This window comes from Anomaloglossus baeobatrachus, chromosome 6 (assembly GCF_048569485.1).
Source record: "Anomaloglossus baeobatrachus isolate aAnoBae1 chromosome 6, aAnoBae1.hap1, whole genome shotgun sequence".
Taxonomy (NCBI): domain Eukaryota; kingdom Metazoa; phylum Chordata; class Amphibia; order Anura; family Aromobatidae; genus Anomaloglossus; species Anomaloglossus baeobatrachus.
The window spans coordinates 13754554-13778834 of NC_134358.1; the positions used below are offsets into that span (position 1 = coordinate 13754554).

General features: G+C 53.1%; 1 protein-coding gene across 3 annotated transcripts in view; it reads right to left on the reverse strand.

Moving 5' to 3' along the window:
• Positions 1 to 545: 545 nt before the first annotated feature.
• Positions 546 to 24281, reverse strand: part of HSF1 (heat shock transcription factor 1) — a 43474-nt gene continuing 19738 nt past the window's right edge. The window contains exons 3-15 of one of the 3 annotated variants that reach the window (XM_075352776.1): positions 23098 to 23206; positions 22852 to 22988; positions 22642 to 22766; positions 22396 to 22471; positions 22191 to 22252; positions 20372 to 20468; positions 19124 to 19254; positions 18822 to 19049; positions 14544 to 14621; positions 11498 to 11603; positions 11345 to 11410; positions 4324 to 4384; positions 546 to 4245 (exon numbers count right to left, since the gene is read on the reverse strand). In XM_075352776.1, coding sequence (XP_075208891.1) covers positions 4031 to 4245; positions 4324 to 4384; positions 11345 to 11410; positions 11498 to 11603; positions 14544 to 14621; positions 18822 to 19049; positions 19124 to 19254; positions 20372 to 20468; positions 22191 to 22252; positions 22396 to 22471; positions 22642 to 22766; positions 22852 to 22988; positions 23098 to 23206 — 1491 coding nt within the window. In that variant the 3' untranslated portion in view covers positions 546 to 4030. Of the gene's footprint in view, positions 4246 to 4323; positions 4385 to 11344; positions 11411 to 11497; positions 11604 to 14528; positions 14622 to 18821; positions 19050 to 19123; positions 19255 to 20371; positions 20469 to 22190; positions 22253 to 22395; positions 22472 to 22641; positions 22767 to 22851; positions 22989 to 23097; positions 23207 to 24281 lie in introns of all 3 variants that reach the window. The other 2 variants (XM_075352775.1, XM_075352777.1) reach the window with 2 other exon arrangements.

Sequence of the window (24281 nt, forward strand, 5' to 3'; positions counted from 1 at the left end):
TCCCTTTCCCATAAAGGGTTAATCCAAGCCGATTCTCCGGTCATTAGGCTTTTTCCAGGTTTGGCAACTATTGTATTTATAGCCTCTTGTACCTGTAAGAGAGGCGTGAGCTCCAGTGGAAAGAGCCATAAATGATGGGAGTAGTGGGAGCAACTACCTCCATGTGATACAGAAAAGCACCGACTCTGACCACTGGTCCTGGGGTCATCTCTCAATTTACGGCAATTTTTTTTTAGAATTTTGGGAAGCAGAACACCAATAAATAGAAATTGTCCCCAAGAGTGAAAATGTGTCAGATCCCTCTGTGACTGTATTCACTGCCCATGCAGCATAAATGTGATCTGATGTCAGTGACTGAATGCTGGGAGTTTTAGTAGCAATTTCCTATGGTGTCCCCCATCAGTATCACATCAGGTGGGATAGACTCGCAGACTGGCGGTGGTATTAGATCCCTGTCCTCAGTGCCCCCCTCATAGTGCAGAGATCCGGTCATGTAACTCCATGCCTAGCCCCCCCCCCCCAATAAGGAGTTGGCACATCGAGGGTTACACAGCGGAATATATTTATTACAGAAGATTATGCAGAAAAAAAAAATAATCAGAAAAATCCAGAACGCACCAGAAATAAGTCCATATACAAACGAGAGTGCGGCCCCCACCCTGCGGGACCCCCGGATGTCCAGGAGGCCAGAGGTTCGATGCATCAGTGATGGCCGCTTCACCACCATGGCCCATGGGGGACATATAGCAAGGCTTAGTATGGCCCCACAGATGGGCCCTATGTCGTCAGTGATCCGCCAGCTTATTGCTGAGTACTTGGCACTTCCTGCACCCATGAGGATTCCCAAAAATCAAAGCCCCTCCCCCTGCCAGATCCTGACATTGAACAGGACGTGACAGCAGAGACGACCAATCAGAGAGCAGTGAAGCGATGACATCACACAAGAACCAGATAAAGAGTATGGGAGAAAATGAGCGTCCGACAGCAATCAATGGGCATCTCGGGGGTCATCCTGGAGCTCATCACCTGTGTGTTACAGTCAACCCATCGCAGTGTTAGTTGTCTCGGACCCATGCCTTTGTTCCAGTCACAACATTCCCGTTGCTGTGTTAGTTGTCCCAGACCCATCGGCTGCGTTACAGTCGCATCATTCCCGTCGCCGTGTGTTAGTTGTCCCGGACCCATTAGCTGTATTACAGTCGCCATATTCCTGTCGCCGTGTGTTAGTTGTCCCGGACCTATCAACTGTATTACAGTCGCCACATTCCCGGTCCCGCGTGTTAGTTGTCCCGGAACTATCGGCTGTATTACAGTCGCCACATTCCTGTCGCCATGTGTTAGTTGTCTCGGACCCATGCCTTTGTTCCAGTCACAACATTCCCGTTGCTGTGTTAGTTGTCCCAGACCCATCGGCTGCGTTACAGTCGCCACATTCCCGTCGCCATGTGTTAGTTGTCCCGGACCCATTAGCTGTATTACAGTCGCCACATTCCCGTCGCCATGTGTTTGCTGTCCCGGACCTATCGGCTGTGTTACAGTTACCACATTCCGGTCGTCAGGTGTTAGCTGTTCCGGACCTATCGGCTGTGTTACAGTCGCCACATTCCCATCGCCGTGTTAGTTGTCCCGGACCTATCGGCTGTGTCACAGTCGCCACATTCCCATCGCCTTGTTAGTTGTCCCGGACCTATCGGCTGTGTCACAGTCACCATATTCCCATCGCCTTGTTAGTTGTCCCCGACCTATCGGCTGTGTTACAGTCGCCACATTCCCATCGCCTTGTTAGTTGTCACGGACCTATCGGCTGTGTTACAGTCGCCACATTCCCATCGCCTTGTTAGTTATCCTGGACCTATCGGCTGTGTCACAGTCGCCACATTCCTGTCGCCTTGTTAGTTGTCCCGGACCTATCGGCTGTGTCACAGTCGCCACATTCCTGTCGCTGTGTTAGTTGTCCCGGACCTATCGGCTGTGTTACAGTCGCCACATTCCTGTCGCTTTGTTAGTTGTCCCGGACCTATCGGCTGTGTCACAGTCGCCACATTCCTGTCGCCTTGTTAGTTGTCCCGGATCTATCGGCTGTGTCACAGTCGCCACATTCCTGTCGCCGTGTTAGTTGTCCCGGACCTATCGGCTGTGTCACAGTCGCCACATTCCTGTCGCCTTGTTAGTTGTCCCAGACCTATCGGCTGTATTACAGGCGCCACATTCCTGTCGCTTTGTTAGTTGTCCCGGACCTATCGGCTGTGTTACAGGCGCCACAGTTCTGTCGCTTTGTGTTAGTCGTCCCAGACCCATCGCCTGTGTTTGGCTTTGTTCACGTTTTTTTTTTTACAGTTCCAGCACAAGCTGCGATTTCAGGAATATTTCGCACTCACACACTTTTTTTTCCCGACTGTAATGGAAAACTGCTGTTTTGAAAGAAGCAGCTTTTATTCACCATAGAAAGCAATGTGGAGATGCAAAAAAAAAAAATGCAGAAAAAACCCTGCTTTTTGGAATCAGGTTTTTTACTGCCAAGAGAGCAGGTTTTGCTGCAGAAAAAAAAACATGTGAACATAGTATCCATACAGTAGTCTTGTTCCCGTTGCTGTGTGTTAGTTGTCCCAAACCCATCGTCTGTGTGTTACCGTTGTCTTTACCCTATCGCTGTGTGTTACTTGTTCCAGAACCATCGTCTTTATGTTAGTCGTCTTGATCCTATCGCCTTGTGTTAGGACCGGGAAAAGTAACACACAGCAACAGGATCGAGACGACTGTAACACACAGGCGATGAGTCCGAGACAACTAACAGACGGAAACGAGACGACTGTAACACACAGGCGATAGGAACGGGAAAAGTATCGTCTGTGTGATACAGTCGTCTTGATCCTGTCGCTGTGTGTTACTTGTCCCGGTCCTAGTATCTGTGTGTTACAGTCGTCTCAATCCTGACACTGTGTGTTACTTGTGCCGGTCCTATCATCTGTGTGTTAGTCGTCTTGATCCTGTCGCTGTGTGTTACTTGTGCCGGTCCTATCATCTGTGTGTTAGTCGTCTCGATCCTGTCGCTGTGTTACTTGTCCCGTACTCATCATTTGTGTGTTACGGACGTCTCGTCTTGATCTTGTCGCTGTGTGTTACTTGTCCCGGTCCTATCGTCTGTGTGTTAGTCGTCTTGATCCTTTCGCTGTGTGTTACTTGTCCCGGTCCTATCATCTGTGTGTTAGTCGTCTTGATCCTGTCGCTGTGTGTTACTTGTCCCGGTCCTATCGTCTGTGTGTTACAGTCTTCTTGATCCTGTTGCAGTGTGTTACTTTTCCCGGACCCATCGCCTGTACGTTACAGTCGTTTCGATCCTGTTGCAGTGTGTTATTTGTCCCGGACCCATCGTCTGTGTGTTACTGTCGTCTCGATCCTGTCTCTGTGTGTTAGTTATCTCGGACACATCGCCTGTGTGTTACAGTCATCTCGTTCCCGTCTGTTAGTTGTCTCGGACATATCGCCTGTACGTTACAGTTGTCTCGATCCTGTTGCAGTTTGTTACTTGTCCTGGACCCATCATCTGTGTGTTACTGTCGTCTCGATCCTGTCGCCGTGTATTAGTTGTCTCGGACGCATCGCCTGTGTGTTACAGTCTCGATCCAGTCGCCGTGTGTTATCTGTCCCGGACCCATCGCCTGTGTGTTTGTCACAACGTTCCAGTCACCGTGTGTAACAGTGGTCTGGATGTATCGCCTGTGTGCTACAGTCATCTCGTTCCCACCACAGAGTACAACAGTCGTCCTGGACTGGTCACCCTTGAGATAGTCGTCCCGAACGCGTTGCATGTGTGTTATAGTAAATGAACAACCTGTAACAACCTGCTTTGTGTCTACTAGGAAATCATCGTCATCACGCCGGGGGAGGGGCGCAGAGCAGGACATTCACTCCAAGAGACAAGACGTGACGGTCTCTCTAGAGACATCCAGAGGTTACATGAGTAGAGTCCGCAGAGACCCTAGAAACAAGCAGACAGATCGAGCTGCGCAGAGTGGGGGTGGGGGGCCGCTCATGGCTGCGCTGCCTCATGTCTCAGTAACTCCTCATCTAAAATCCCACAATCCTTGGACTTGTTGTGATCGTCCCACGAGAGCAGAGACAGGGTGGGGTCCTCAGGGTGATCGTCCGTCTCATCCCCGGACAGCTCCAGCAGGATGGGGAGGTCCGAGCTCGGTGAGTTCATAAGGATCAGGGGCTGTGACGTGTACTGGACCAGCTGCTTCCCTGCGAGCAAGGAAGAAGAAGGGTTAATGCCGGACCCAGGGGAGGCGCGCGGTGCCAGATACGTCCCGGAGACCTCACCTGCGCCCGCCGCTCCACCCTCCGTCTCCTTCTGATCCTGGGAGGAGAGCAGTTCCTGGATCTGTGACCAGAAGAACATACCAAGGTCATGATCCCCAAAACACAAGAGATCACACTGGATCCTGCATGGCAGGACTCACTGTAACAAACCCTCAGCTGTGTGAGCAGGACTACCGCAGGGCACGTCTCATCCTCTGGTTATGGCAAAACAGTTGCGTTCACTGACGGCATGCAGAGAGGTCCTACATTGTTATACAGTGATTACATGGGGGCTTCCCCCTATGAAAAGTAGAGTGTAGCAAGATTCCCTGCAAGGACCTCAATATTTCATCTCCCTGCAGCACCTCCACAGGAGAAGAAGGGAATTTTGTTACTTACCGTAAATTCCTTTTCTTCTAGCTCTTATTGGGAGACCCAGACGATTGGGTGTATAGCTACTGCCTCTGGAGGCCACACAAAGCATTACACTAAAAAGTGTAAGGCCCCTCCCCTTCTGGCTATACACCCCCAGTGGGATCACTGGCTCACCAGTTTTAGTGCAAAAGCAAGAAGGAGGAAAGCCAATAACTGGTTTAAACAAATTCACTCCGAAGTAACATCGGAGAACTGAAAACCGTTCAACATGAACAACATGTGTACCCGAAAAACAACCAAAAATCCCGAAGGACAACAGGGCGGGTGCTGGGTCTCCCAATAGGAGCTAGAAGAAAAGGAATTTACGGTAAGTAACAAAATTCCCTTCTTCTTCGGCGCTCCATTGGGAGACCCAGACGATTGGGACGTCCAAAAGCTGTCCCTGGGTGGGTAAAGAAATACCTCATGTTAGAGCTGCAAAGACAGCCCTCCCCTACGGGGATGTCACTGCCGCCTGCAGGACTCCTCTACCTAGGCCGGCGTCCGCCGAAGCATAGGTATGCACCTGATAATGTTTGGTGAAAGTGTGCAGACTCGACCAGGTAGCTGCCTGGCACACCTGTTGAGCCGTAGCCTGGTGCCGTAATGCCCAGGACGCACCCACGGCTCTGGTAGAATGGGCCTTCAGCCCTGATGGAACCGGAAGCCCAGTAGAACGGTAGGCTTCAAGGATTGGTTCCTTGATCCATTGAGCCAGGGTGGATGTTGCAGCCTGCGATCCCTTGCGCTGACCAGTGACAAGGACAAAGAGTGCATCCGAGCGGCGCAGGAGCGCCGTGCGGGAATGTAGATTCTGGGTGCTCTACACCAGATCCAACAATGCAAAGCCATTACATATCGATGAAATGGATAAAAGGAAGGTAAGGAGATATCCTGATTGTGATAAAAAGGGGATACCACCTTAGGGAGAAACTCTGGGATCGGACGCAGCACTACCTTATCTTGGTGAACACCAGGAAGGGAGCTTTGGATGACCGCGCTGCTAGTTCGGACACTCTCCGAAAAGACGTGACCGCTACCAGAAAGGCCACTTTCTGTGAAAGTCGAGAAAGTGAAAACAACCCTCAGAGGCTCGAAGGGCGGCTCCTAGAGAGCAATTAATACCCTGTGCAGATCCCATGGGTCTGACGGCCTCTTGTACGGAGGGACAATGTGATAACCCCCCTGCAGGAACGTGCGTACCTGAGGAAGTCGTACTAGGCGCTTCTGAAAGAATACCGACAGCGCTGCGACTTGTCCTGTAAGGGAGCCGAGCGACAAACCTTTTCCCAATCCAGATGCAGGAAGGGGGGAAAAAGGAGACAATGCAAATGGCCAGGGAGACACTCCCTAAGCAGAGCACCAAGATAAGAATAACTTCCACGTCTTGTGGTAGATTTTGGCAGACGTCGGCTTCCTAGCCCGTCTCATGGTGGCAATGACGTCTTGAGATAATCCTGAAGACGCTAGGATCTCGGACTCGATGGCCACACAGTCCGGATCAGGGCCGTAGAATTCAGTGGAAAGAACGGCCCTTGGAACAGTAAGTCTGGCCGGTCTGAGAGTGCCCACGGTTGGCCGACCGTGAGATGCCACAGATCCGGGACCACGACCTCCTCGGTCAGTCTGGGACGACGAGGATGGCGCGGCGGCAAGCGGAGCTGAGCTTGCGTAGCACTCTGGGCAACAGTGCCAGAGTAGGAAACACATAGGGGAGCTGGAACTGCGACCAATCCTGAACTAGGGCGCCTGCCGCCAGAGCTCTTTGCTCGTGAGACCGCGCCATGAAAATCGGGACCTTGTTGTTGTGCCGAGACGCCATTAGGTCGACGTCCGGCATCCTCCAGCGGCTACAGATTTCCTGACACCATACTGGGTGCAGAGGCCATTCCCCTGCGTCCATGCCCAGGCGACTGAGGAAGTCTGCTTCCCAATTTTCTACGCCCGGGTTGTGAACTGCGGATATGGTGGATGCTCTGTCCCCCACCCATATCAGAATCCGCCGGATTGCCTGGTAGGCTTGGCGATGCGTGTTCCGCCTTGGTGGGCGATGTCTGCCACCACTGTGGAATTGTCCGACTGAATTCGGATCTGTTTTCCTTCCAGCCACTGCTGGAAGGCTTGCAGGGCAAGATGCACTGCCCAGATTTCCAGAACATTGATCTGAAGGATGGACTCCTCTGGAGAGAGTCCTTGACCGTCTGAGAAGGGAAACGTTCCTTTCTAGGGACGTCGACTCCCCAACCCATTGGCAAAGCATGTCCCATTGAAGTGGACGCAGATGAAACTGCGCGAAAGTGACTGCCTCTGCATGAGGCGTCTTAAGGGGTGTGACTGGCCTTAAAGGAGAGACTGCACCCCCGTCTGTAGTGAACGCTGCTTGTCCAGCGGAAGCTTCACTATCGCTGAGGGAGTGTGAAACTCCATGCCCAGATATGTCAGCGATTGGGTCGGTGCCCGATGTAACCTTGAAAAGTTGATGATCCACCCGAAACTCTGGAGAGTCTCCAGCGCCACGTTCAGGCTGTGTCGGCATGCCTCTTGAGAGGGTGCCTTGACAAGTGGATCGTCCAGTAAGGATCACAGAGTGACCCTGAGAGTGCAGGACTGCTACCACTGCTGCCCTGAACTTGGTGAAAACCCGTAGGGCTGTCGCCAGACCGAAGGGCAGTGGTACGCACTGAAGATGCTCGTCTTCAATAACGAAACGTAGCAAACGCTGGTGCTCTGGAGCAATCGGCACGTGGAGATAAGCATCCTGATGTCTATTGATGCTAGGAAATCACCTTGAGACATTGAGGCAATGACGGAGCGGAGGGTTACGTCCGGAACCGCCTGGCCTTCACGTGCTTGGTGAGCAGTTTTAGGTCCAGAACGGAACGGAAAAAGCCACCCTTTTTTGGCACCCCAATAAGATTGGAGGAAAAAACCGTGTCTTGTTCCTGAAGAGGAACAGGGATTACCACTCCTTCTGCCTGCAGAAGAGCATCGGCTCGGTGGGGGGGGGGGGAGTTCTGAAGAATCGAGCCGGAGGACGAGAACAGAGCTCTATCCTGTACACGTGAGACACAATGTCTCTCACCCACCGGTCTGTGACCTGTGGCAGCTAAATGTACCCAGAAGCGGGAGATTCTGCCACCAACCGCGGATGCGGGGAGAGAGAGCTGAAATACATGAGGAGATCGCCTTGGTAGCGGTTCCTCCTGCTGCCTTCCTTGGGCGTGAATGAGCCCGGCCGGAATCTGAGCCCCTCTGAGCCTTTTGAGCCCTTTTAGACGAGGACAATTGGGACTTGCCCGAGCCTGGGAAGGACCAACCTCGACTGTCCCCCCAGGACAGCATTACTAGGGTAAGTCGCAATGCAGACATTGCGAGGTTAAGGACACCACCTGCGGCACAGATGTACATGTGCTCAAGACCAGCTGCGCAAGACCAGCTGAAATAGGTTAGGGTGCCCATACGGCTGCGAATGCCGGAGCAACCGACACGCTGATAGCTTCACAGACAGATTTCAACCAGAGGTCTATCTGTCTGTCAATGGCATCTTTAAGTGAATTCCCATCTCCACTGCAACTCTGGATCTAGCCGCAAGCCTGGAGATTGGGGGATCCACCTTTGGACCCTGGGTCCAGGGCTGTACCACATCAGGGTAAAGGGATAACGTGCATCCTTAATACGTTTGGAGAAAACGTTTATCTGGTAAGCGTGGTGTTTCTGAACTGCGTCTCTGAAGTCAGCGTGGTCAGAAAAAGTACTCAATATACGCATGAGTACTGAAATGGGATTTCTCCTGCTGTGAAGCTGACTCCTCCACTGGGGGAGCTGAGGGAGAAATATGCAACATGCCATTGATGGACGCTATAAGATCATTCACTATGGCGTCACCATCCGGTGTATCCGGATTAAGAGCGGTGTCAGGACCAAAGCCCCGATCAGCTACGTCTGCCTCATCATACAGAGAGTCCTCCTGCTGGGACCCTGACCAGTGATGAAGCCGAGTGCCGCACCCAGCGAGCTAGCTTAGGCTGTCTGGGACTGCCGTCCGTGTCAGAGCCTTCACCCTGGAATGCCTGGGACCCCCCCGGAGCACTGAGTACGTTCCAAATGAGGGTGGCCAGGGAGCATTAATCAAGATTGCCCATGGCCTGTCTGGAGTGCAAAGTCTCCATCCCATGACAATCTCCGTCCCTGTCCCTGGACAGGGTTCACAGGTGGTTCCTTTGGCCACCTCTAGTAGAGACCCCGGCTGACCAAGTGCTACAGGGGTGCATTGCACACAATGGGGGTCAGTGGAACCTGCCGGTGGAACAGTATCACATGCAGGAAAAGCAGCATAGAAGCCTGTGTTGCTTTTTTGCTGCTGTATTCTAGTCATCTATGCAATGTACAACATACAAGCATAAACACTTCAGCACATGCAATACAAGCAGCATAGAAAGCCTGTGCCTTGGCACCCTTGCTTTTTTGCTGCAGTTGTCCAGCCCTCTAGGAGAATATAGCCCAGAGTAGCGACCGTATAGTGCAATGTATAGCATACAAGCATATATACAAATGAACACTTCAGCACATGCAGTACAAGAAGCCTATAAAGCCTGTGCCTTGGCACCCATGCTTTTTTGCTGCTGTTGTCCAGCCCTCTAGGAGAATATAGCCAAGAGTAGCGACCGTACAGTGCAATGTATAGCATACAAGCATAAGTACAAATGAACACTTCAGCCATGCAATACAAGCAGCATAGAAAACCTGTGCCTTAGCACCCTTGCTTTTTTGCTGCTGTTATCTCGCCATCTAGGAGGGCATATAGCCAAAGATAGCGACCTACAGTGCAGTGTATAGCATACAAGCATAAAATACAAATGGACACTTCGGTATTTAGTGGGGTCAGCACTTCAGGTGCTGCTTACCGCCCGCCTATAACGCGGGTGTGTGGTCGCCAGAGCCCTGTGTTGGTTGCCCAGAGCATGTCTCCGTTCCCCAGCTCGGACTGCGTGCAGGAATGGCTGCCGGCGTCCTTCTCCAGCTCGTGTGACGAGGGGCGGGCCGTGGGCGTGCCCCAGACAAGAGCGGGAAACTGGCATCCCACTGTGTCCAGTGAAGGGGGCTGGAGAATGCAAAGCAGACTCCAGCCCTCGGCGCTGAGTGTCTGTACAGCGTCCCGCCTCACCCCTGACTGGCAGGGCTGGAGGCGGGAACGAAACGAGAACTAGGCCGCAAAGCCGGGGACTCGAGTAATAAGCGCGGCCGTCCATGTGCACGGCCAGCGCGGAAGTCCCCGGCGCACCACAAGTCCCAGCCGCGCCACAATATAAAAAACACCCAGCAACGGCCGGCGCGGCAGTTCCCAATACATAAAGTCACTCAGCAAAGCTGTAGTGACTAATAGCACGAGCGCTCTGCGCTGTTGCCCCCGGCGCACTAACACTCCCAGCAATGCTGGTGTGTGTGTGCGCGCTTGCCCGGGGACACAGAGTACCTTAATGTAGCAGGGCCTGTCCCTGACGATACTCAGCTCCATATCCAGCAGGTTCTCTGGGTCTGTGGATGGAGCCCGGTCTCAGTGCCTGGAGACCTGTAAGATCCCACTTCACCCAGAGCCCTGAGGGGGGATGGGGAAGGAAAAACAGCATGTGGGCTCCAGCCTCCGTACCCGCAATGGGTACCTCAACCTTACAAACCGCAAGTGGGGTGAGAAGGGAGCATGCTGGGGGCCCCATATGGGCCCTCTTTTCTTCCATCCGATATAGTCAGCAGCTACTGCTGACTAAACAGTGGAGCTATGCGTGGATGTCTGACCTCCTTCGCACAAAGCAGAAAACAGGTGAGCCAGTGATCCCACTGGGGGTGTATAGCCAGAAGGGGAGGGGCCTTACACTTTTTAGTGTAATGCTTTGTGTGGCCTCCGGAGGCAGTAGCTATACACCCAATCGTCTGGGTCTCCCAATGGAGCGCCGAAGAAATGAGGTATTACATGGCGTCTATGGTGTGAGGTCCTCCAGGTCTGGCAGAGGACCTGGATGCCGGACCTGGACTCCTTCCACCTCATCAGTTCAGCAGGATTTGCAATCTATCAATATATTGATGGATTTAAACAGACATTTAAGATCTCTGCTTGCTGCCAGTGAATGAACACTCTTGCCTCAGATGCCATAACTTGTACATAGCTCATATCCGGTGCAGGCAATGCCATAACTTGTACATAGCTCATATCCGGTGCAGGCAGACGCCATAACTTGTGCATAGCTCATATCCGGTGCAAGCAACGCCATAACTTGTACATAGCTCATATCCGGTGCAAGCAGACGCCATAACTTGTGCATAGCTCATATCCGGTGCAGACAATGCTCTATGAACATCCTGGACTCCAGACTGATACACTGTAACAAACAGGCAGATCTGTGCACCCGCTGAGGAGGTGTTCAGCTCACAGAGCGTTACTGTAACCAACACAGGACTGATAACAAGCAGAGATCTTGGGGTAAATGTGAGAAATCGAACATTTTAGAATGCTATAATACAGAAATTAGGATAAACCCGGAGACATCAATGTTAGGAGGGCCGTGGCCCTGGCTGTCACCCGCACGGGGCCCTCACTGCTCGGGTGCGAGGCATGGGCATGCGGCAAACTCACACTGGCTAGGCTAGAGTCCAGGTCTGATAGCGGCAGCTCCGGGACCGTCAATGAAGGACTGAAGAGCTGGAAGAAAAGCCAGAGGTCAGAAAAGAAGCGGGAATCCGAGGGGGCGGGATCCAGGGGGTGCGGATCCGAGGGGGCAGGACTCACATCTAGGAAGGCGCTGGAATCCATGCTGAAATTGTGGCCACTGAACATGTTCTGCAAACTGTCGAGCCCGGAGTCAATGATGTCCACGTGGTCATGCAGCTCGGTCCTAATGACAATAGAAATGAGCAATGAGACTGGGCGGGCAACATTATCAACGAGGATGACAACAGAAAGAGGGGCAGAAGCGAGGAGGAGGAAGAGGGCAGGAGGAGGGACAACAGTGGATGTAGCAGCAATAGGGAGAAGGAAGGGGAGCAGAAGCAACGGGGAGGCAAAGATGTTGGGAAAAGGAGGAGCAGCATCGAGGAGGAGACATAAGTAACAGCCAAGAGGAAAAAGAAGGCAATAATAGAAACAACAACAGGGAGGAAAAAGAAGGCAGTAAGAGAAGCAACAACGGGGAAGAAGAAGAGGGCAGTAACAGAAACAGCAACGGGGAAGATAGAGATGGCAGTAAGAGAAGCAGCAACAAGGAGAAAAAAAAAGAAGGCAGTAAGAGAAGCAGCAACGGGGAGGAAAAAGAAGGCAGTAAGAAGCAACAACAGGGAGAAAAAAAAAGGCAGTAAGAGAAGCAGCAACAGGGAGGAAAATAATGCAGTAAGAGAAGCAGCAACAAGAAGGAAAAAGAGGGCAGTAAGAGAAGCAGCAAAAGGGAGGAAAAAGAAGGCATTAAGAGAAGCATCAACGGAGAAGAAAAAGAAGGCAGTAAGAGAAGTAGAAACGGAGAAGAAAAAGAAGGCAGTAAGAGAAGCAGCAACAGGGAGGAAAAAAGAAGGCAGTAAGAGAAGCAGCAACAGGGAGGAAAAAAGAAGGCAGTAAGAGAAGCAGCAACAGGTAGGAAAAAGAAGGCATTAAGAGAAGCATCAACGGAGAAGAAAAAGAAGGCAGTAAGAGAAGCAACAACAGGGAGGAAAAAAGAAGGCAGTAAGAGAAGCAACAACAGGGAGGAAAAAAGAAGGCAGTAAGAGAAGCAGCAACAGGGAGGAAAAGAATGCAGTAAGAGAAGCAGCAACAAGAAGGAAAAAGAGGGCAGTAAGAGAAGCAGCAACGGGGAGGAAAAAGAAGGCAGTAACAAAAGCAGGAACAAGGAGGAAAAAGAAGGCAGTAAGAGAAATAGCAACGGAGAAGAAAAAGAAAGCAGTAAGAGAAGCAGCAACGGAGAAGAAAAAGAAGGCAGTAAGAGAAGCAGCAACAGGGAGGAAGCAATGGGGAGAAAAAAAAAAAGGCAGTAAGAGGAGCAGCAACGGGGAGGAAAAAGGCAGTAAGAAGAGCAGCAATGGGGAGGAAAAAGAAGCAGCAACAGGGAGGAAAAAGAAGACAGTAAGAGACACAGCAACGGGGAGGAAAAAAGGAAGAAAGAAGCAGCAATGAGAAAGAAAAAGGCAGTAAGAGAAGCAACAAAAGGGAGGAAAAAAGGCAGTAAGAAAAGCAACAATGGGGAGGAAAAACAAGGCAGTAAGACGCAGCAACGGGGAGGAAAAAGTAGGCAGTAGAGGAGCAGCAACGGGGAAGAAAGAATGCAGTAAGAGAAGCAGCAACGGGGAGGAAAAATAATGCAGTAAGAGAAGCAGCCACGGGAAGGAAAAATAAGAAGGCAGTAGAGGAGCAGCATCGGGGAAGAGACAGAGGTAGCAGTCAAGAGGAAAAAAAGAAGGCAGTCAGAGAAGCAACAACAGAGAGGAAAAAGAAGGCAGTAAAAGAAGCAGCAACGAGGAGGAAAAAGGAGGCTGTAACAGAAACAACAACGGGGAGGAAAAAGGAGGCTGTAAGAGAAGCAGCGTCAGGGAGGAGACAGAAGCAGCAGCGTCGACAGAAGCAGCAGCGTCGACAGAAGCAGCAGCGTCGACAGAAGCAGCAGCGTCGACAGAAGCAGCAGCGTCGACAGAAGCAGCAGCGTCGACAGAAGCAGCAGCGCCGGGGAGGAGACAGACTAGCAGCGCCGGGGAGGAGACAGACTAGCAGCGCCGGGGAGGAGACAGACTAGCAGCGCCGGGGAGGAGACAGACTAGCAGCGCCGGGGAGGAGACAGACTTGCAGCGCCGGGGAGGAGACAGACTTGCAGCGCCGGGGAGGAGACAGACTTGCAGCGCCGGGGAGGAGACAGACTTGCAGCGCCGGGGAGGAGACAGACTTGCAGCGCCGGGGAGGAGACAGACTTGCAGCGCCGGGGAGGAGACAGACTTGCAGCGCCGGGGAGGAGACAGACTTGCAGCGCCGGGGAGGAGACAGACTTGCAGCGCCGGGGAGGAGACAGACTTGCAGCGCCGGGGAGGAGACAGACTTGCAGCGCCGGGGAGGAGACAGACTTGCAGCGCCGGGGAGGAGACAGCTGCAGGCAGTAGTGGGGAGAACAGTGTTGTAGAGAGGAGCCTGGGGGCAGCGGTGGGGAGAACAGGGTGATACAGAGGATGATGGGGCAGTACTGGGGAGGACAGCGTGGTACAGAGGAGGCTGGGGGCAGCAGTGGGGAGAACAGTGTGGTACAGATGACGTTGGGAGAACAGCATGGTACAAAGGAGGCAGGAGGCAGCAGTGGGGAGGACAGCGTGGTACAGAGGAGGCAGCAGTGGGGAGGACAGCGTGGTACAGAGGAGGCAGCAGTGGGGAGGACAGCGTGGTACAGAGGAGGCAGCAGTGGGGAGGACAGGATTGCCTGTAGCCATTAGACACAGCATGGTGGATGGCAGTTTTCTTCCCCTCTGCTGCTGATCGTGCTCATGGTTTGCAGAGGTCTCGACAAGCACAGGACTCCGTCACCTTTCGTTATTGATAGGTTCCAGGTCATGTGATCAAAGATTTCCTCCCAGTGTGGAAAATGATGCATGATGGAAGTGAAATAAGGGGTTTCTACAGTCCCTGATCACCGCTGATCTCCTTCTCTGCGGTGTCCTGTAGAGGACACACCCATAGCTGTCACTACCCCCTCCCCAGTGGGATCGCTCTGTTGAGCCACGCTGTGGGGGGGGGGGGGAAATTTGCATTACTGGCCAAAAGGGAGAGACAGCGGAGGCCGCAAGGACGGGCAACATACACAAAAAAATCTGACCCGGGCTCCGTCCTGCTCTGCAGGGAGGGAGAGGAGCAGAGGCGAGACATCTCACACATCTGGCGACTGCTAGAGAGGCTGAAAGAGACAAACACAGGCGCTATAGGAGAAAAACAAATAAAGTCAGGGGCCACAGCCGAGGAATAGGCGGCCCCAAACTCTACTGGAGAAATATATGATGAAGAGTGGTGCAGAGAGCCATGTGCCGATGGAAGAGCGGGACAGGGAACCGCGTGCCAACAGGAGAGCGTGGGGCAGAGAGCTGCGTGCCAACAGGAGAGCGTGGGGCAGAGAGCTGCGTGCCAACAGGAGAGCGTGAGGCAGGGAGCTGCGCGCTGACCAGGAAAAGCGGGGCAGAGAGCAATGAGCCAACCGGAAAGAACAGAGAGCCACACGACGACCTGAAAAAACGAGGCAGAGAGCCACACGCCAACCGGAAAGAATGAAAAGCCACACGACAACCTGGAAAAGCGAGGCAGAGAGCCACACGCCAACCGGAAAGAATGAAAAGCCACACGACAACCTGGAAAAAAGAGGCAGAGAGCCACACGCCAACCGGAAAGAGCGAGGCAGAGAGCCACACGCCAACCGGAAAGAGCGAGGCAGAGAGCCACACGCCAACCGGAAAGATCGAGGCAGAGAGCCACACGCCAACCGGAAAGAGCGAGGCAGAGAGCCACACGCCAACCGGAAAGAGCGAGGCAGAGAGCCACACGCCAACCGGAAAGAGCGAGGCAGAGAGCCGCACACTGAACGAAGAGCAGGGAGGAAAGCCGAGCTCCGACAGGAGAGAGTGGGACAGAGAGCTGAGCGCTAAACGAAGAGCGGGGCAGAGAGCAAGGTGCCGACCAGAAAAAAATGGGCAGAGAGCCGCACGCTGAACGAAGAGCAGGGAGGAAAGCCGAGCTCCGACAGGAGAGAGTGGGACAGAGAGCTGAGCGCTGAACGAAGAGCGGGGCAGAGAGCAAGGTGCCGACCAGAAAGAATGGGGCAGAAAGCCACACGTTGACCGGAAAGAACGGGGCAGAGAGTCACACGCTGACCGGAGAGCAGGGAGGAAAGCCAAGCACCGACAGGAGAGAGCGGGGCAGAGAGCAAGGTGCCGAGCAGAAAAAACGGGCAGAGAGCCGCACGCTGAACGAAGAGCAAGGAGGAAAGCCGAGCTCCGACAGGAGAGAGTGGGACAGAGAGCTGAGCGCTGAACGAAGAGCGGGGCAGAGAGCAATGCACCAACCGGAAAGAATGGAAAGCCACACGACAACCTGGAAAAGCGAGGCAGAGAGCCGCACACTAATCAGAAAGAGCGAGGCAGAGAGCCGCACGCTGACCGGAGAGCGGGAAGGAAAGCCGAGCTCCGACAGGAAAGCGTGGGACAGAGAGCTGCACGCTGAACGAAGAGCGGAGCAGAGAGCAATACACCGACCAGAAAGAATGGGGCAGGGGTCTGGCAGTCCCCAACCTGTGGGTTTATTATGTTGCGGCACAGATGCAGCACTTCAGGGGGTGGGGAAAGGATGAGGCATATGACGCTGGGGGCAAATTGGTGAGGGGCCTTGCAGAATGGGGATACCCAGTGGCTTTTTTGGACGCAGGATACTCACCCAGAGGAGGAACATTATATCCAACATTATCATTGATGTACAAGGTGTGGGATAGAGGGAAGCAGTTGCTGGGAATATCAGGAATGACTGAGTACTGGCCCTTATGGCATAATCGTGGACTGGCGGGGCTGCAGAGACTCCCGGGTTGGAGAATGTGGGTGAGCAGGGGGGTGCATCAGGTGTCTCAGATTCTTCAGAATGATATACTTAAAAGATTTGACCAGCTTCAAGCTGAGTTTGGGATACCGCACAGTTCCTTTTACCAATACCTGCAGCTCCGTCATGCCTATGAGACACAGACACGTCGTATGGACATTAGGATAGAGCGGAATCACACTCTTACTGAATTGTTGACATCTGATCGCTCCTATGGTATTATTTCTAGGTTGTATACAGTGATGTTATCTAGACACCTCGACAAATTCCCTTTGCAGGCTAGAGAAAAGTGGGAGAGGGACCTAGGCCCTATGACAGAGGAACAGTGGGGTGAGGTCCTGTCTCAGACTCCAAGCCTTGCTGTATCTGAAGGCCAACGACTGTCACAGCTATTCCTGTTACATAGAGTATATAGGACACCTAGTCTATTGCATAAGATGGGAGTTAGGATGGATGATCTGTGTCCTAGGTGCGGACAGGAGGGTGCTAATCTGATGCATATGATGTGGTCCTGTGGGAACATTGAAGATTACTGGAGGGCAGTACTAGATTTGGTTAGACAAGTTTTCAATATCCGTCTACAGCCAAGACCTATTATATGTATCCTGGGTCTACTGGAAGGGGGGGTCGACTTGAGTTCGCCGGTAATGGTCGGTATTACACGTCTCTTGTACCAGGCTAGGAAACTGTTGGCCTACCACTGGTTGGACCCAGCGCCTCCGGTCATCGGGGATTTTAGGGAAAGAGTAAACGCTATACTTCGACTGGAGAGAGGAGTATACCTTAAAAGAAATGCATTGAAAAAGTTCTATAAGATCTGGGGGGCATGGTTGGATACCCCAGGCCTTCCCTCCTCGGCGTTACTGCAGGACAGTGCGAGCGACCAGGTCCTTCTCCTTCTGACCGGTTAACAAATTTCCTCAAATAGGGTGATATGCGTACTGCTGGAAGGTGTGTGCATGTATATGTGTGTGCATGTATATGTGTGTGCATGTATATGTGTGTGCATGTATATGTGTGTGCGTGCGTGCGTGTATGTATATGTGTATATATATATAATGTCATAATGATGCTGGGTAAGCTATACTATGGAGAATATATTGGGAAATAATATGCACTTTGAGACCCATATTGAAATGAGACGTGGACTGCGGGTGCATTGTTTATTATGTTATTTGTGTGGTTTTTCTTATTGACTAAAGGTTTTTTCCCTTTCTGTGATATTTCTATGGAGGGAATTATTTTATGTGTTGTATAATTTTGCTGTTAAATAAAAATGAACCTGATTTAAAAAAAAAAAAGAAAGAATGGGGCAGAAAGCCACACGCCAACCGGAAAGAATGGGGCAGAGAGCAAGTCGCTGACCAAAAAGAGCGGGGCAGAGAGCAATGCGACGAACAGAGAGAGCAGGGCAATGAGCCACAAGCCGACCAGAGAGAACAGTGCAATGAGCCATACGCCGACCGAAAGATCGAGGCAGATAGCCGCATGCTGACCGGAAAGAGCGGGACAGAGAGCAAAGTGTCAACCAGAAAGAGCGGGACAGAGACCCATGTGCCGACCAGGAAAAGCGGGGCAGAGAGCAATGCGCCGACTGGAAAGAGCAGGGCAGAGAGCCGCACCCTGACCACAAACAGCGGGGCAGATAGCCGAGCCCCTGACTGGAGAGAGTGGGGCAGAGAGCAGAGCCCAATAGGAGAGAGCGGGGCCGAGAGACGCATAGTAATAGAAGACAAGGTTAAAAAGAGCTACATGCTAACAGGAAAGAGTGAGATAGAGAGCCGTGCTCCAAAGAGAGAGAGGGAGATACAGAGTCACATGCCAACAGGAGGCAGCGAGACAGGTCCGCGCGCCGACAGGAGGCAACGAGGCAGGCCCGCGCGCCGACGGGAGGCAACGAGGCAGGGCCGTGCGCCGACGGAAGGCAACGAGGCAGGCCCGCGCGCCGACGGGAGGCAACGAGGCAGGGACACGTACCGACGGGAGGCAGCAAGGCAGGGCAGGAGGGGGAGGAACAGAGGCGCGCAATGCAAGAAGAAAGAGCAACACAAACAGCCGCTCACCGACCTGAATGAGAGACTGACAGAGCCATGCTCTGACAGCAGAGCACCACAAACTGATAGGGCAGTGTAAGACAGAGCTGAGCGCCGACAGAAGAGAATGAGACAGAGAGCTGCGCACTTACAGAAAAGCGAGACAGAGAGCTGAGCGCCAACAGAAGAGTGAGACAGAGTTACGAGTCATCAACAGGAAGCGAGACAGGGAGCTGTGCATAGGCAGTAAAGAGTAACAGGAAGGAGCAACAAATGGAGAGAGCACACCAGTCACAGAAGGGGAGAGAATAGCTAAAGGAGAGAGCACAGGAGTCAGAACAGGAGAGAGCGGCCAAAGGAGAGCGCACAGAGCAGCCAGAGAGAGCGGACAGGGAGTACACAGCGGTTGAGTGGCAGTGAGGCGGCGCAGACGTTATGGAGGAGACGGCCCTGCCGGCCACAGCCCACCAGCGTGGCACCATACTTACTTGTCAAGGCAGGCCACACTGAGGCAAGGCTCCTGCTCTTCGGGCGGTGATCGTCCATCATCCCTGGTCGTTTCGACATTGGGGACGTTCTCCTTTAGGATGGAGTCAATGAAAGTGGTAGGAGATAAGGAGACCTCCACGTCCTGGGCGGGGAGGGGGCTGGGTTCAGAGACCACCTGGCTATCAGGGGTGAGAGGCTCTTCTTTGATTAGGATGACTGGACTGCATCTAAAAGAGAAGTGTGGGAGAATTACATTCATGTGCACCAAGCAGTTGAGGACCCCTGTGGGCTCCATACTCGCCTCCCCTCCAAGCTGAGAACTGGAGACGCTGGGGGGCTGGAGACGGCCACCTCCGTTACATCAGAGATAATGGGGCCATCAGTGGAATCTGGGGAGTAGCGTCCAGCGGCCGAGTACCCCGAAAAAGACGCCTGGAACAGGAAAACAGAAAAAAACGTCTACAACCCAATGAACATACAATAGCTGCAGGCTTATGTTGGGGACTATCGTCAGCGGAAAGTAGAAGGTGCTGTGCTGTAGACCGCACAGGGTGACCTCTGTGTCTCGCTTGGTTCAGGTCTTCCTATAATCCTCTATGACGTGATGATGCCGATATCAGCTGCTGTACTGAGCCCACAGAGAGGGCGCCGCCTCGCCCAGAGCCCACAGAGAGAGCGCCGCCTCGCCAAGAGCCCACAGAGAGGGCGCCGCCTCGCCCAGAGCCCGCAGAGAGGGCGCCGCCTCGCCCAGAGCCCGCAGAGAGGGCGCCGCCTCGCCCAGAGCCCACAGAGAGAGCGCCGCCTCGCCAAGAGCCCACAGAGAGAGCGCCGCCTCGCCCAGAGCCCACAGAGAGAGCGCCGCCTCGCCCAGAGCCCACAGAGAGGGCGCCGCCTCGCCCAGAGCCCACAGAGAGAGCGCCGCCTCGCCCAGAGCCCACAGAGAGGGCTCCGCCTCGCCCAGAGCCCACAAAGAGGGCGCCGCCTCGCCCAGAGCCCACAAAGAGGGCGCCGCCTCGCCCAGAGCCCACAGAGAGAGCGCCGCCTCGCCCAGAGCCCGCAGAGAGGGCGCCGCCTCGCCCAGAGCCCGCAGAGAGGGCGCCGCCTCGCCCAGAGCCCGCAGAGAGGGCGCCGCCTCGCCCAGAGCCCGCAGAGAGGGCGCCGCCTCGCCCAGAGCCCGCAGAGAGGGCGCCGCCTCGCCCAGAGCCCGCAGAGAGGGCGCCGCCTCGCCCAGAGCCCGCAGAGAGGGCGCCGCCTCGCCCAGAGCCCGCAGAGAGGGCGCCGCCTCGCCCAGAGCCCGCAGAGAGGGCGCCGCCTCGCCCAGAGCCCGCAGAGAGGGCGCCGCCTCGCCCAGAGCCCGCAGAGAGGGCGCCGCCTCGCCCAGAGCCCGCAGAGAGGGCGCCACCTCGCCCAGAGCTCGCAGAGAAAGAGGGTGTAAGAAATACATAATGAAATAGCAGCCCTGCAGATGACAGGTGCAGAGATGTCTTATGGTGAAGGATATAGGACACATGGAAACATCCAGTGACTGTCCGGGCACTTCTAGACTTACAGGGTAAGCGGCTGCTCCATGCGCCGGCTCCAGAGAATACTGTCGACTGTACTTTGGTAAGGAGTGTGTCGGGCTACTGTCATTCAGCATGAGAGGGCTGAAAGGGAAGAGTAAAAAATGGTTAAATGTCAGGACTGAATGACTGTTCACACCAAGCACAGGCGCTCGGTGCATCACGGTGGCCGAACAAACGGCACCTTCCACCGGCTTGTTCTCTTACTATTTTGCTCTTCTCTTGTTCTATGAAACCAGAGATGTCACCCAAGAGGGGTGGGCTAGATACTGAGGGAAAACAAGCAGGTGGGAACGTGGATGGAAATGTTTTGCAGTGATGCACAGAGTGTCTGGTATTTGGTTTGGAGCCTTTTACTGTTCAGGACACATATGACATATGTGCAGGAAACATATTACAATAGATCTGCCGCTTCTTCCCTGGGAACAGGCGGACAGATCACACATAGCTCTGCCGCTTCTCCCCTGGGAACAGGCGGACATATCACACATAGATCTGCAGCTTCTTCCCTGGGTACAGGTACACATATCACACATAGATCTGCAGCTTCTTCCCTGGGTACAGGTACACATATCACACATAGATCTGCCGCTTCTTCCCTGGGAACAGGTGGACATATCACACATAGATCTGCCACATCTTCCCTTTGTACAGGCGGACATATCCCACATAGATCTGCCTCTTCTTCCCTCGGTACAGGCGGACATATCCCACATAGATCTGCCACATCTTCCCTTTGTACAGGCATATCATACATAGCTCTGCTGCTTCTTCCCTGGGTACAGGCAGACACATCACACCTAGATCTGCCACATCTTCCCTTTGTACAGGCAGACATATCACACATAGATCTGCAGCTTCTTCCCTGGTTACAGGCAGACATATCACACATAGATCTGCCACATCTTCCCTTTGTACAGGCGGACATATCCCACAAAAATCTGCCACTTCTTCCCTGGGAACAGGCAGACATATCACACCTAGATCTACCGCTTCTTCCCTAGGTACAGGCGGACATATCAAACATACATCTGCAGCTTCTTCCCTAGATACAGGCGGAAACATCACGCATGCCTGACACTTCTGCCCTGGAAACAGGCGGATATTAAACATATATCTGCTGCTTCTTCCCTGGATACAGGCGGACATATCATACATAGATCTACAGGGGATATATCACAGACAGATCTGCCGCTTCTTGCCTGGGTACAGACGGACATATCACACAAAGCTCTGCTACTTCTTTCCTGGATACAGGCGGACATATCATACATAGATCTACAGGGGATATATCAGACATAAATCTGCCGTCTCTTCCCTGGGTACAGTTGGACATATCATACATAGATCTACAGGGGATATATCAGGCATAGATCTGCAGCTGCTTCCATGGGTACAGGCGGACATACCACACATAGATCTGCAGCTGCTTCCTTGGGTACAGGCGGACATATCACACATAGATCTGCAGCTGCTTCCATGGGTACAGGCGGACATACCACACATAGATCTGCAGCTGCTTCCTTGGGTACAGGCGGACATATCACACATAGATCTGCAGCTGCTTCCATGGGTACAGGCGGACATACCACACATAGATCTGCAGCTGCTTCCTTGGGTACAGGCGGACATATCACACATAGATCTGCAGCTGCTTCCTTGGGTACAGGCGGACATATCACACATAGATCTGCAGCTGCTTTCCTGGGTACAGGCGGACATATCACACCTAGATCTGCAGCTGCTTCCCTGGATACAGGCGGACAGATCACACATAGATGTGGTGGAGATGGTTCCTTTACTCACATTTTCCGTTTCATCCCCAAAATCCGGTTGGATTGGACGAGAGAAATGAGAAACTGAATGAGCTGGAGATAAAAGAGAAGGTTATGTCCTTTGGTTATGTCAGCGGGCCACACACACAAGTATGATATATAGCAGGGGTCTTCCAGTTAGTGGTGGTCAGGGCATGCTGGGAGCTGTAGTGATGTGTAGTCCCCGCGGCTCTCACCTTATTGACCACCTTCTGCTGTTGGGCATGTTTCTGGCGCAGACTGGCCACCTCTCTCCACAGGGCTTCATTCTCACTGTGTGAAGAACATCGGATCATTAATGGGTGGCCGGGTGACAACCGGAGTGACGTCTGTAATGGCGGCTTGGGTATCACCCAGCTTTTACAAAATCAAATATACAAATAATGGGGCTAGAACATTGACAGGACGACTCGGGGGCGGATCACCAGATAGGTGACACTCACTGCTTCATGGCCAGCAGGCGGCAGTCGATGGTCTCCTGCTTCCCCTTCATGACCTGCACGTCCGTCAGCAGCTTACTGACATTGTCCTGATGAACTTTCACCTCCACCGTTTTGGTTCCCGACAGCTGGGGCAAAAGAGATGGCGTCATGTGAGTGTGAATATGAACCCCCCCCAAAACACAACACCCCAACCTCCCCTGCTGCACTCACATTATTGACCTTCCTCTTGATGTTCTCCAGTAAGTTCTCATGGCCGCGGATGAAATATGGATGTTGGAATTCTGTGTCGTCCTTCTCCGGCTTCACGAGACCGCCCTGCTCAATGTGAACCACCTTACGGAAGCCGTCTGAGGGAAAAGCAAGGAGGGAAGATTACATCCTGGAGAGTCGTGCCCTGAGGGCCGAGGGCCACCACCCTCCCAGCTGCGGGCCACCACCCTGCCCTCTCAGACTCACACATATTGAGCTGCCTCACGAAGCTTGCCATGTTGTTGTGCTTGAAGTACTTGGGGAGAACTTCTTTAGCGAAACATCCCTGGTCAAAGACGTGAAAACTGCTTCCCTCCTGAGGGCAGAAAACAGACATGAGGAGGTCTGGACACACAAAAAAAGACTGCGTGTTTCTCTGACACCATGGCTGAAATGCCCTTGTGGTGGGATGTCCACCTGCCCACCTTATTTGACCACCCATCCTCCACATTCTGGAGCTCACATGGCGTTCGCTCTCTCAATGACATATATGAACATAACATTTTATTGTCCTATGATCAGATACAGTCCAGATTTACCGTGGCTTGGTGTCACGTCTTTTGATATCCACAGCTTAGAATAGTGGTCCAGCATCACATGCAGAGGGCATCTGAGAGGGTCCTAATCTCCTCTTTTCCATTAATAGGGATTCCTCGCGATCAGGGACCTAAAGGGTTGATCTCATCTTTGTATAGCAACCTACTGTCTGCAATCAGGGGGACGTGGGGGCAGTTAGTCCCGAATCTGCAGGAGGAGGACAGGGAGAAGATTCTGGAGCCCTCAACCAAGGTCTCCCCTTCAATTAACAATCAAATGATCCAAATCTATATAGTGCATCAGGCGTATTTAACACCATTGAGGCCTTTTAAGATGCAGCACCGAGCGACACCGGATTGTCCACAGTGTCACGGAGAAGACACGGACTCTATCCATATGATTTGGGGGTGTCTGGTGATTGCTTCCTTCTGGCGCGAGGCTGTCTCCCTTCTATCTTCCCTGGCCTCTTTCCCCATACCTTTCGACCCACTGCTGTCTTTTTGGAGTCCTGGATGAGGGAACCTGGTCTCACCATCACAACATTTTTCTACGGGAATCTCTCTTTATAGCCACGAAACGTATAGCCCTACGATGTCTGCGCGGACCCCCACCCCCATCCCCCGACTGCACGAGTATGGGTAGAACTAGTAAACGCAATGCTTCCCTTTGAGCGGATTGTTTATCAGAAAAGAGGGGGTCCTGGGAAATGTGGGACTCCTCTCCCCTGACGCTATCTCCCTAACTCGGGCGCCCCGCATGGCCTTGGATGTATGAAGTGACGCGGAATTTATAATTAAGGTTCTGGACTGGGGTTTGTGCTAGGTTGGCACCCACCGCAGACACGGGTAATCTGT